The 12,860-nt window shown below is 60.8% G+C and overlaps 1 protein-coding gene across 3 annotated transcripts in view; it reads right to left on the reverse strand.

Annotated features, from left to right (window-relative positions):
• The window catches only part of DISP3 (dispatched RND transporter family member 3), a 55,251-nt gene that overhangs the window by 6,227 nt on the left and 36,164 nt on the right, over nt 1-12,860 (reverse strand). For all 3 annotated transcript variants that reach the window (XM_053898975.1, XM_053898973.1, XM_053898974.1), the window contains 11 exons: nt 11,845-12,006; nt 9,529-9,642; nt 8,620-8,756; nt 7,361-7,545; nt 5,436-5,566; nt 5,184-5,356; nt 4,090-4,216; nt 3,427-3,572; nt 2,031-2,190; nt 1,347-1,460; nt 722-888 (listed from right to left, as the gene is read on the reverse strand). In XM_053898975.1, coding sequence (XP_053754950.1) covers nt 722-888; nt 1,347-1,460; nt 2,031-2,190; nt 3,427-3,572; nt 4,090-4,216; nt 5,184-5,356; nt 5,436-5,566; nt 7,361-7,545; nt 8,620-8,756; nt 9,529-9,642; nt 11,845-12,006 — 1,616 coding nt within the window. The remainder of the gene's footprint in view (nt 1-721; nt 889-1,346; nt 1,461-2,030; nt 2,191-3,426; nt 3,573-4,089; nt 4,217-5,183; nt 5,357-5,435; nt 5,567-7,360; nt 7,546-8,619; nt 8,757-9,528; nt 9,643-11,844; nt 12,007-12,860) is intronic.

Consider the following 12,860-nt stretch of genomic DNA (forward strand, 5'->3'; position numbering starts at 1 on the left):
AGCCCGCTCCTGGAGGCCCCCAATTCTGCCTCCATAAATGGGGCCAGTAACAGCACCTGCTCCCCAGGGTGGGTGTGAAGATGAACCAACTCCCTGAAGAGGGCGCACAGGCAGGCGCTTAAAGGTTGCTATGACGACCAGGCTAAGGCTGATTTGCACAGTAGGTCTTCACAAATGGCCCTGATTGGAACGGAGCTCTTTCTTTTGACCAAAAGCACCTAAACACATAGCTGATTCGCGTATTTATGAGCGTTTTCACACCACCACAACTCCAGGTTAGGAAACAACGAAAACTTTACGAGACCCAGAGCTGGTGTGGGCACAGAGTATGTGAGTACATTCTCACTAAGCTGAGAGGTCCAGACGGGTGGTTGGTGGCCTCAGAGTCACGACTGGAACAGCCCGCCCTGCTCCCCAGGCTGGAGAATGAGACTCGACACAGGGAAGCAGGAAGGGCCCTTGGGCGTCAAGGGGTCCAACCCCTTATGCTCATTAGAGAAACAGGCTGGGGGATGGACCCGCCCAAGGCCCGGAGCGCTGCTCGGTGGAAATGCCTTAGGACCCAAGTCCCCTGGGCGAGGAGACTGGCCGTGGAAACCTCAGCCCCTGGAACGCAGTCTGATTGGGAGTTGGGCACCGGGGATGTCCAGCTGTCCTGGAGGATCCCTCTGCTGCACTGGGGACGGGAGATGCGTTGGGGTAGGACTGGCAGGTCGCTCACCTCAGCCTGGTGCGGGGGCAGGTTCTCTCCGGCCAGCAGGTAGCCCTCAACCAGATGGACACAGTAATCCACGGAGGAGCCGACGAGGATGGACAGGGAGATGGCCTCCACGGCACCCATCTCCCAGCCGCTCCAGTACATAATGGTCACCACAAGGCAGACGATGCCTGCAGGGGGCAGGGGGGGAGGCAGCTTGGACCCAGCCTCACCCACACAGTCCTGGAGGGGTCCTGGGCGAACTCGGAGGGCCCCTGGGGAATGGGGCCAAGCCTAGAGTGGAGCCCCCACTTCTAGACACAGGAAGGACAAGGAGGGCCAGGGCCAGAGAGAAGCGGACGCTCCAAGGGGGGGACAGGTGCGGCAAGGGGTCACTGGGCCAGGAGCTACTACCTGGCGACACGCGGCTACCTTGTGGGAGCACACATGCCTGTGGGGCACTGTCCTATGCACGCCTGTGGCTGAGGGTCTTTCTGCCTGGGAGGGAGGTGGGGGTGGTTGGGAAACCTTCACCGAGGAGATGTGACAGTTAAGGGTGGAGAGAAACCCGCCGACCGGAGGCCACTAGCAAGGCCCCTGCCCATTCCTGGCCCCACAGCCTGATGCCTGTTACCCCTCTGCCACATACCCAAGATGCTCAGGAGCACAGGCAGCAGGAGGAGCACGTGGGTGGTGAACACGGCCACGGCGGCCACACAGATGAGCAAGGACAGGGCCAGGCCGTACAGGGCGCTCTGCACCCCTGGAAGGCAAGAGCAGACGGTCCTCAGCTGGGCTTCGTGGGTGCGGCGCCTACAGGCCCCCCTCCCCTCCGTGGTTCCGAGGTTACTGGGGTTCCACGGGTGGACACGGTCACCACTAGCTGTGTCACTCTGGGCAAGCCACGACCTCCCTGAGCCTCACCCACAAAAGAGGGCAATCACAGCCCCTACCCCACAGGCCTTGTTGGGAGTTTAGAGAGAACGTGGGTCAGGCCCTCGGCATGGGGCGTGGCACCGGGAAGGCCCAGCATGACAGAGACCTGCCATGTGGCGATCACTGTTACTTTCTAGGCGGCCAGATTCAAGATCAGAGAACGTGGCTAGGTACCCCAGAGCAGGAGACACCAATTCTGGCCTCCGATGGGTACTCCTGGCCACCGTGCTGTTCTGGTTGCTGCAGGGCTCTTGGCCAGGACTGAGGAGATGACAGGCTGTAGCTCAGGCAGGCCCTGCCCTGCCCTCCCCACCCCAGGTCACCTCCCTGCCCCTGCCCCCTCCCCCACCCGTTGCCACCAGCCCGGCCCCGGCGTGGGGGCAGGGCTGCCACTTGCCTATGATCTCCATGAAGATCTGTTTCCAGTGCTCGCAAGTCTGGAAGCCTCGGCGCAGGGCTGAGCCCTCAGGGAACGTCTGCAGCTGCTGCTGTAGGAAGCTCTCCCAGCGCAGGTAGTCGGAGTATGTCTGGAAGGAGGACTTGCCCTTGTACGTGGTCTGTGGGGCACATGAGTCAGTGAGACGGGCAGGGGGCGGTGCCCACTCACCCTTCCCAGGTGACAGCTGGTCTGCTCTGTGGCAGATGCAGCCGGCCCTTGGCCACCTGCACACAGAGGATGCTGTGCGTGGGGGCGGAGGGTGCCACAGTCCAGGAATACCTCCCACCAGCCTCTGCGTGCACGTGTGATCCTTACAAGGGCAGCAGGCTCTGATGTAACCACAGTCCCCGTCCCTTTCTAGCAGAGCCCGCTGCAGCTCCCAGAGCCCCTGCGCTCTCACGCCGCGCCCTCTGCACACGCTGTTCCCTCTGCCTGCACAGCCAGCTCCCACTTGGCCTTCAAGGCTCTCACTAGGGTTCTGTCTCTTCCAGGAGCCCTTCTTTGATTAACAGGCCTCTGCTGGGCTCTGCAAGGCCTCGGTGCTTCCCCATCATAGCTGTTGTCACTGCCCAGCAAGCTGCCCGTCTCCTGGCTGCAGCGTGAGTCTGCTTCACAGCCCCCAGCTCTGAGGAGCCGTTCGGGGGAAGAGGCAGGCACTCACCCTGCTCTGGGACTTTCACGTGTATCCTCACTGACCCCGTTCTGCAGAGGAGGAACCTGAGGCCGGCGGGGATACGTGATTTGTTCAAGGACACGGAGCACACCAGGATCAGAGGTGGAGCCGGACCCTGGGTCTCGGCACAGGGACAGCAGGGGCGGGCTTGGGAAGCCTCGTGGAGCGAAGTGCCAGGGCCCTGAGGTCCGCAGATGCCCAAGTCAGGGCTCTCATGTGCTCACGTGTGCGTGCGTGTGCGTGTGCGTGCGTGTGCACGTGGGAGTCCAGGGAGTGTCAGGATGAGAGAGGAAGTAGTGACGTGCGTGGATGGCTGGTCCTTTGGCTTCCAAGCTCTTCCGGGGCAGGCCCAGCACCTGGCTCTGCGACCCACAACCAGGCCCCCCAAAGGGGCCCTCAGAGGGGAGCATCCTAGACTCTCACCAGCCCCCAACCTCGTCTGCTCCCCAGCCCAGAGGCTGCAAAACGACACACACCCTGGGCTGGTGGGAACCGGCGGACAGCCGACATCAGAGAAAGGGCAGCGCCCTGTGGTCAGGTGGCCCTGGTTTAATACCCGATGCTGACACTCATAACCACGTGACCCGAGCAGCCCCTCTGGTCTGGGCCGGGGGCGGGGAATCAGGGGACACACGTGAGGCGAGCCCTCGGCACTGTGCCCGGCTGGCCACGGGAGCTCACCGACTCAAAGGCCATGGAGATCCACTGCACTCGGCCTTCCTTGACGCCCACCGCCCCGTGGGACAGCTGCCCCGGGAGCAGGTTGGGCTCCGGCAGCTCCTTGCATTCAGGGTGCAGCATCTGCAGGACGGAGGAGGTGCTGTAGCCTGCGGGGAGAAGGGGAGAGAGGTGGTCAGGGAGGGGACCCCGGGAGAGCACCCCTGCCCCACCCCATCCCCCCCCCACCGGACGTGTGTCCTCACCCGCCGGGTGAGAGCGTGGGAGGGGTGCACGCCCTTCCCCCACCCCCCCAGCTTTCAAACGTGTCTGTAACCAGTGGCAGTGCCATTAGGCAACTTACAACAGTCACTTGCCATTGGGGTGGAAAAGGACATCTTGTGCTCCCTTGAGCAGAGCCCTGGCAGGGCCTCATCTGTGTCAGCCCCGGCCCTGGCTCCCAGTTCTGGAAAAGCTATTCCTGCAGGTGCCCCCACACATGTGCACGTCTGCACCTGTTCACGTTCACGCATGAGCCCACTCGGGAAGAGTCACGCACCCCTCACCCCAGCGCGGATGCAAATTCAGGCACAGATGCCTGTCTGCAGGACACGCGCCAGGCACACGTGTGTGTGCTCACGGCTGTCCACCCGTGGAGCCTCCCCAGCCTGTCCTCCCCCCGCGCACCTGAGGGAAGGCACTGGGCCCCGCCTGGCTTCACCAGCTCCGAGTTCCCCGCGATGGCCTTGCAGAGGCGACACAGGTGCCCAATTTCTTTGAAGAGATCAAAGCTGCTGTCATAGATGACACTGCCCTTTCCCAAGGAGACACAAGCGGGCACAGGCTGCTCAGTGAGTCAGGAACTCGGCCCTGGGCCCTGCCCCGGGACCAGAACCTCCGAAGCTCCCACCACCATCACAGACACTGTGCTGGAGCCCCGGGCACAGTCGCCTGAGGTCCCTGCCCGAGTCCACTCTGTAGGGCTCCCACCACTGCCCACCCTGCACGGTGAGCCCCCCGGGCTCACCCCTGCTTTTACCCACAGGCTCTCACGGGGGCTTCCTGCTCCCTCCCCTCCCTCTGCACATCCAAATCCCTCACCCACTTCCCCAGTGAGCTTTGTCCCCTCCTTACCTCCCCACCCTCCTCTAAACACCTCGGGATCTTCGGTCTAGACTGATCACACAGATCTCAGACTGTTCTGGCTCCCGAATTACTTCGGGAAAGATTCCTGTATACTCAGCTGGACTGGCTTCTCAAGGCAGGAGCTATGATGGTACCACATCCACAGCCCTGCCTACCACGTGCTCAGCCCCCACTCTGTGCCAGGCGGACCCAGCCACGGCTCCGTCCGTGTCTCTCCCTTTCAGACACCTGAGAGCCCAGCACAGGGCACAAGCGTGTACAAAGGAGGAGACAGAACGGAGGGCCCCTCGGTCAGGCACGCAGCAAGGGCTGTGGGTGCAGGGAGGGCCTCCTGCAGAAGGCGGGGGTTTACACACTTGCATTCTCCCTCAGCTCCGTTCCAGCCCCTCATGCTGAGGGGGCAACCAGCTCAGGCCCAAAATGTACCCAGATTCCTGGGTGATTCTAAGAGCTCAACCCTGATCACTCCTCAAGAGAAACAGTGCCCTCAAGAGCCCATGGTGGTCCCGTCTGAGCTCGGTGAGCAAAGGAGCCAGGAGGGGGTGTGGGGAGCAGGGCTAGTGGCCGCCCGAGCCTGGTTTGTGAACCTGGTGCAGTCGGGTCCTCCGGCATCTGCTCAAAGTGGGCCCACGTACCGGGTCTCCGATGACATGGTTGTCCACCTGCCGCGTGCGGTTGATGCCAATAATGCCAAAGACCACGAAGACCATGGCCCCGGTGTCCACCAGCGGCCGCACGGCTGGCTTCCCGCAGCCGGTGTTCACGCAGGGGTTGAAGCCGAAGGTGGCCGAGAGGCGGGCCTTGGGCACTGCAGAGGGAGTCACGTCTGTACAAGAGGGTGGGGCCCGGCCTCCCCAGGCCCCAAGGCAGCCTCCCCGTGCACGTACCTTTCTCACTGGGCACATAGAAGAAGCCTTTGGTGGGGCCGTCGGGGCTGGAGCTGAGCAAGCAGCCCGGAGGCGCGGCGCACACACGCCCGTGGAAAGGGGGCTTGTGGGACTGAGCAAAGTACACTTTCCTGTGGAGGCAAAGGAGCCGGGCTGAGGCTGGGAAGGCCGGGAGGAGCCTGGGAGGTGAGGCAAGCACAGCCATGTGTGGCTGCGAGCAGGGGCTAGAAGAGTGCAGGGGACGGACTCGGGTCCCCCAGCACCAGGATGTGGTCTCAGGTTGGGGGCTGGGCTCTGGAGGCCACTTCTAGTCTGGCCACTGCCAAGGCCCTCCCCAGGGCTGCCTCACAGCCTTCCCTTCTGCGTGTCTCCCCACCTGCTGCATGAGGGGTGAAGACCAGGTTTCCAAACCGCCCTGCAGGGGGTGCAAGAGTTCACAGAGGGGCCCCCCGGGCCAGCCTCAGGGTTCCTGCTCAGAGGCACCCTCACCTTAACCTGAACAGTCACTGAGCCTCAAGATTCTGTCTGAAGCAAGGGTTCCGCGGTTAGCTTGTTCACCACTGGACCTGATGGAGCTCAAGGTTCTTTCTAGAATGTTCTAAGCTCGTCCAGGCAGCCTGATCCCAGTTGCCGTTGTGTCCTTGCAGAGCAAGCCCAGCCCTGGCCTCAGGGGAGAGCGGGCAGAGGGACCCCCACTGCCCGAGCCAGGGTACCCGAGGCTGGAAGGACCGAGGGAACCCGTCTCAGTCACCTCCCCACTCCCCCCCACCTCTGCACCACTGCCCTCTGCCTCAAGTGGAGTCCAGCCTTTGTGGGTGCCTGGTGCCCTGAGGCCAGGCTGTCAGAGACCTTAGCCCCGTGTGTCACCAGCACAGGGACCGCACTGCTGCTCTCTGGGCACGTATCATCATTTGTAACGACATCGCGGCTGACTCGTTAGCTGCTGTCTCCCGCTAGCTGGCCTAAGGGCAGGACCCACATCTGTCCTGTTTACCACCGTATCCCCAGGACTAGCACAGTGCCGGCACACAGTCGGTGCCCCATGTTTGTTACGTGAATGAACGAGAAATACAGCCTCAATGGAGAAATGAATGTGGGGTCAGAACACAGGGATAAAACCTGGGAAAGAGGTGCCCCCAGCTGCTCAGAGACCCGCCCCCCCACCCCTCCAGTGCACAGGCACAGAATCCCAACACTCATTAAGTATTTTGGGGCACTTATGTCATACCAGGCACTAGGCAGGGCCTGGGGATACGACAGGTAAGTATAATAGACACAGTCCCTCTCCTGTCTCCTTATGGTCGGGGAGGGGGATGGCGGTGTTTTCTGAATTGATTATATTGGGAGAGAATGTGAAGAGTGCCTTCGAGAGGACGTACGGAGCGCACACGTCCATTCATTCAGCAAGTGTTAGCCGAGCGCCCCCTGTGTGCAAGACATCATGCCAGGTGCGAGGGACGGAGCAGGGGAAGCAGTCAGGGCGCCCGTGGAAGGATGCCTGCGCGCTCCTGACGCAACACAGCTTATAAACCAGCCAGTCAGTGTGTTTCCAGGTGATGATGGGGCCAGACTGGGAGCAGGGGGTCCCTCGCAGGGAGAGAGAGCGGGTGTGGCTCTTCTGGATGGAGGCGGGGTGGGGGGACAGCCTCTCCCCAGGGGGGGCATCTGAGTAGACCCCTGAACCCTGGAAAGAGGCCAGCACATGAGGCTCGCGAAGGAGCTACGGAGCCAGCACGAGGCAGAGCGGCAGAGCAGGTCACGGGCCGTCCTCTGCGCCCAGGTTCCCCGCGCCCCGGTCCCGGGCACAGAACCACCTGAACGCGTGTGTGCACGCGGACAGGGGCTTCCTAAAGGCGTCTGCTGACATCCCTGGCGAGAAGGGGGCCGGGCTGGCGGACACCGGCTTATCCGCGATGCTCTGTTACCGGGTGTGCTGCTGCTCCTTGGCGGCCGCGTAGAAGCTGAAGTCAAACTTCCAGCCCCGCTTGGCGTCACAGGCCAAGGTTGTCACCATCCACTTGCGGGAGGGGCTCGCCGCCTGGAGCAGCCCTACTGTAGACATACAAGCGGTCAGCTTCTTGGTGAAGTTACCCAAAGGCGCTCTATACACCTAGGCAGTGGAGCGACAGAGACAAGACACGTGACTCCGGGGGGCTGCCTCGGCCTAGGCCCGGCCTCAGGCTCCGCGCCCTCCCCCTGAGGCTGGTTCCACCCCGTCCCCGCCCCCACAGCTGGGGACAGAGGCTCAGGAGGCCTGGGTTCGAGTCTGCACATTGGGCAAATCCTTCCCTCCCTGTCTGAGCCTCAGCCCTTTTCTGCAGCTGAGCACCTACTGTGTGCCAGGCCCTGAGCACACAGTAGTCAGCAACATGGGCTTGGTCCCTGCCCCCCGGGGGGCTGCCGATCACCATGGCTTTGGGTTCTTGCAGGGGCCGTGAATTAAAGAGTCAGGATGATAAGACACGGGATAAACGGGCAGGGGAGGAGGAGGGCGAACCGAGAAGTGCCCCGGCACAGGGCCCTATGAGGAGGTGACAGTTACGCTGAGGCGTCGGTGAGGGGCCTGCCATGCATTAAGCTGGAAGGAAAGCTTTCTGGGCAGTGGGAACAGGAGTGCAAAGGCTCAGGGTCAGGAAACGCCACAGGCATCTTTCAAATGGAAATATAAAGCCTGAACACAGGAACTGACGTAGGTAACTACGTCCCCCAGGGGGTGTAACATGTCAGAGAAACACAGAGGACTCCTGACAGGGCCTGGGTTGGCCCTCAGAGGCTCTTTGCTGGGGTGCGGGAGCGGCTGCCAAGAACCACATGTAACTTGCCGAGCAGCACTTGCTGCGTCTTACGTGCTACATGCCATGCAGGCCTCACGTCGTGGACCTCCGACCCTGGCTGTGCTTTACACACCCTGTTTCACAGATGAAGAAACTGAGGCTCAGAGAGACTAAGTAAGCTGCCCGAAGACACCCAGATTACAGACGGCAGAGCCAGGACTCGAACCCAGGTCTGGCTGACTTGGGAGCCCATGCTGTCCCCGCTCTGTAGGTGCCACAGACCTGGCTGGGAGAGGGTCCTCATCTGCCTCTAGCAGCAACGTCCTCGCAGACCCCGCCTCCCCCTCCCTACGTGGCCAGTGCCACCTTCCTCGGCAGCCGCGGTTCAAGTCCCGGCAGCCCGGACTCACCTGAAAGGAGGGCACCTCCCCGTCCCCGGGGGACACGATCTGCCAAGGGGCAGGCAGGCTGGCGTTGAGGGAGAACCTGTACACGGCCGGGTGACCCTTGCTCTTCACCTTGGAGACGTACACTGTGCCTGGGGAGTCTGGGAGGCAAACGAAGGATGGAGGAGGGGTGGACAGTCACCCTGACCGGCTTCCCTGACCCCGGAGCAGCCCGCTCTCTGTTCCGCATCAGGGCTCAGCTCTGAATGCTGGCTCTGCGCCTCTCTATTGGACCGAGCCCACGGCAAGCTGGGGATGCTGGTGGTGGACGCGGGGATGGGTTGGTGGCACAGATGAAAGGGAGGTGGCAGCGGTCACCAGGATGGGGTGGCGGCATAGGTGGAGGGAGTGACGGCGATGGTTCGGATCGTGGTGACGAGGTGCAAGCAATGTGGGCAGTGCCACCCAGGGCGGGGCGCGGGCTGAGCGGCGGGGCCGGAGCTGGGAGTGACAGTGGTAGGCACAGAGGGGTGACGACAGCCAGGGGATGACGAGGACACACAGAACTGCCCCAGGGTGGGGGCTGATTCCTACACGTGTCCCAGCACCCCATCTGTGACAGAGACCCGGGCAGGGATGAGCCACCCTCCAGGGCTCAGGACACCCCTGCCCTCCCCCAGACACTCAGGGTGGATCTGGTGCATAGCGGGTTCCTAGGGCACCAGAGCCTGGCTGCGGTGCTGGCAGGAGGGGCCCTGAGGTCACCCCCCCTCACAACCCAACCCCTCCTCAGTGACCCCAAGAACACAGACTGTTGTTCTCCCAGGAGACCCAGGGAATGAATGTCATCTATCTCCACAGGACCTCCACACCCCAGCACCAGGCAGGATCCCCCAGAGCCCCCACCCCAGCCAGAACACATGCCCCACTTACCCTGTGGGGTGGCCTCAGGCCGGCTGGCCCAGGAGACCCCTGAGCCCCGCTTCTTCTTCTCCAGGGACGTCCGGATGTTGTTCTGCAGGCTGTGGGGCTTCTCCTGGAACAGACCTGGCCCCCCCCACCCCACACGTCATTAGGGACACAGGGCCTCCCTGGCTGAGCCTGGCAGGGGAGGGCAGAGACTGGGACGGATAACAGCCCCAGGGACGTGGGCCTCAGGGCTCTCAGCTTAGGGGGAGGGGTGTCAGGGGTCTGAAAGAAACGGGATGGAACTGAAAAAGTGCCAAATATCGAATTTGCAGGAATCTTTATTTAAATTTTTTTTTTGTTTATTTTTTTTGAGAGAGAAAGACAGAGACACAGAGTTCTAGCAGGGGAGGGGCAGAGAGAGAAAGAGAGACACAGAATGTGAAGCAGGCTCCAGGCTCCGAGCTGTCAGCGCAGAGCCCGACGTGGGGGCTCGGGCTCCTGAACTGCGAGATCGTGACCTGAGCCAAAGTCGGATGCTTAACCGACTCAGCCACTCAGGCGCCCCTGATTTCGCAGGAATCTTAAGGCGAAAGAAAGGCACCTGTCAGCTCCACCCAGAGAAAGACATGCGGACGCATTCTCTCGTCCTCCTCGCCACGCCTCACGTCCCTGCTCTGGCAAACGGGGTGACCCCGAATCTCCAGAGGGTGGTGGAAGGACCAGACGGGGCGCTGCATCTCGTGCGCTTGGCTACATGTCTGGTTCGTGATAAATGCTCAATTAGTGGGAACAATTAGAAAAGGAACGTCATCAACTAGCACAGATGACAGGGGACTGTCTCGTTTTGCCTCAACCACTGCGGATGAATTTTCTGTTTTCTTCGTTGTTTTCTAATGAGAGAAATTTGACACCTTCAAAGATGCAGTCTTCACAATAATTCTAGAAGGTCGCTATCATTAACCCCGCTTGACAAAGGAGAAAGCAGAGGTTCAGGGAGGTGCCGTGACCCGCAAAGGAAGTGAGAGGCAGAGCCTCATTCAGATCCAGTCTTGTTGGCCCTGCAAGCCCTTTTTGGGACAACATGAACAGGTCCCTCTGAGAGGCAGTTCAGAATGCTGAGAGCTACAAGGGGCTGGGGGCTGGACTTGGGCCGGCATCCTGGCCCTTCTCCAGATGATTCCAGGAGTTTTGGCACTATCCTGGGTTTTGTCCATCTGTGAAATGGTAGTGGATGTGGCTTTTTGACTCCGGGCCCTGAGGGATGGCAGGTGGCCTCATAGCGGCAGTAGTAATGGAGTTTGATGCATGTGCCCGGGCGGGCAGGAGAGGAGCCGGGGATGTGGCGGGAGTGGGGGGGAGGGGGTTGGCTCCAACTTAGGAGGGGCTCTTCAGGCACCTCCCTGAGCCACACTCAATTATCATGCATTTGGCTAATGCCAATACCAAGGGGAAGGCCAGGTTAATACGGACACCGCCCTAACTAAATGAAGGCAATTAGAGCGGTCAGCGGATCCTCTCCTAGAAGCAGGAAGCACTTGCCCAAGCATCTTCTCCTTTGGTTCTAACCGACTGGCCAACTTCCCCTGCCCCCAACCCTGACCTCAGGCTCTCCTCTGGACCAGACTACCTCTAAGGCGAGGAGACATCTTTAACTCACCTCTTTGCTCATCCCTGACACCAACTCCATCCCCAAATCCTATGGCTTTCACCTCCTAAAAATCTCGTGGCTCTGCTGCCCCCATAAGCACGCTGGCCTCAGGCCCACCATCTCAAGTTCAGATGAGGGCACCGGCCTCCTACCTGGTCTCCCAGCCAGCTTGCACCCTGGCCCTACCGTTCACCTCCACACAGCGCCCTCCATCACAGCCCTACTCTGCTCAAAACCCTCCACTAGCTCCCCCTGCCAATTAGAATAAAATGCAGACACCTCGCTCTAGCCCTCCAGACCGTGGCCCCACCTACCTGGCTGGCCTTAGCTCCCGCGGCTGCCTCTCTCAGACTTGGCCCTGGTCTTGCCCACCTCTCTTCTCTTCTCTCTCGAGCTCCCCAGGTGCCCTGTTCTTCCTCCATCACAGCTCAGATCCACTATTACAACGCTAGCCCCTGGCAGGCGAATGAACTCCCTGAGTTCAGGAAGCCTGTCCTGCCCACTGAGGTCTCCCCAGCACCCAGTAAATACCTGTTTCAGGAAACGCGGAAACACTCAGGCTCAGCGGTTTGCTGAGGTTGCACGGTGACGGACAGCCTGGACACGTCACATCTCTCAGGCTGACAGTCTTGGAGACCAGAAACTCCAAAGAGAGCAGGGAGCCACAGGGGACACCCCGACGGAACTCTCACCTGAACAGGTGATGCACGATATGCCCTCAGCGCTCAGGTTGTACTTGAGATCCAGCAGCACCTGGATGTTGGTATCGGGCCGGAAGAGCAGGGGGGCCCGGCTGGCGGGGCGGAGCCGGCTGGCAAACACCAGGGACAGGATGAGGACGGAGACAAAGAGCCCTGCCAGGAGAGGACGCCGCGCTAGGTGGGGCCAGGGCGCAGGAGGCACCCACAGCCCCAGGTGAGAGCTGTTCCCTTTGTGGGGTGGCAGGGTGGGGCGGGGGCCCAAGGGAGCTGGCAGAGGTATGGTGAGCCGGCCTGGGGGTGAAGCCTTGTCAGGGACTGGTCCTTGGTGCGGGGGGGGGGGGGGGTCGGGGGGGGGGAATGGATGTTATTTGTGTCATTTGGAGATCAGGCTATAAGCTGCGATCTCAGACTCCTGGATAAGAATCGGCCACTACCTTAGGGCACTTAACAGTTGGTAAAGAGCTGGCACATGTGCTTGGTTATATACAACCTTAAATACTCTCAATCATTATCATAACGGCAGCACTGAATGTTTCTTGAGCACTTACTGCACCCCACACACCCGGCTGAGTTCTCTACTTGCCCCACGACTGCCTTATTAGATACATACTGTTCTTTTTTTTTAAGTTTATTTATTTATTTTTGAGACAGAGAGAGAGAGAGACAGAGAGAGAGAGAGACAGAGAGAGAGAGAGACAGAGAGAGAGAGAGACAGAGAGAGAGAGAGACAGAGAATCCCAAGCAAGCTCCACGCTGTCAGTGCAGAGCCCGACGTGCTGCTCCATCCAACCCAGGAACCGTGAGATCATGACCTGAGCTGAGATCGAGAGTCAGATGCTTAACCAATTGGGCCACCCAGGCGCCCCTAGATAGATGCTATTCTCCTCCTCAGAAACAGGATAGGAAAGTGAGGCTCAGACTGACTCACAGCTCAGCCTTACTGGCTGGTCACCCAGTTGGTGGCTGACTGGTCTGACTGGGTGGTCTGACTCTGGAGCCCAAGCATT

Source organism: Panthera pardus, unplaced genomic scaffold, assembly GCF_024362965.1.
Source record: "Panthera pardus isolate Hobbes unplaced genomic scaffold, ASM2436296v1 HiC_scaffold_11, whole genome shotgun sequence".
NCBI lineage: Eukaryota > Metazoa > Chordata > Mammalia > Carnivora > Felidae > Panthera > Panthera pardus.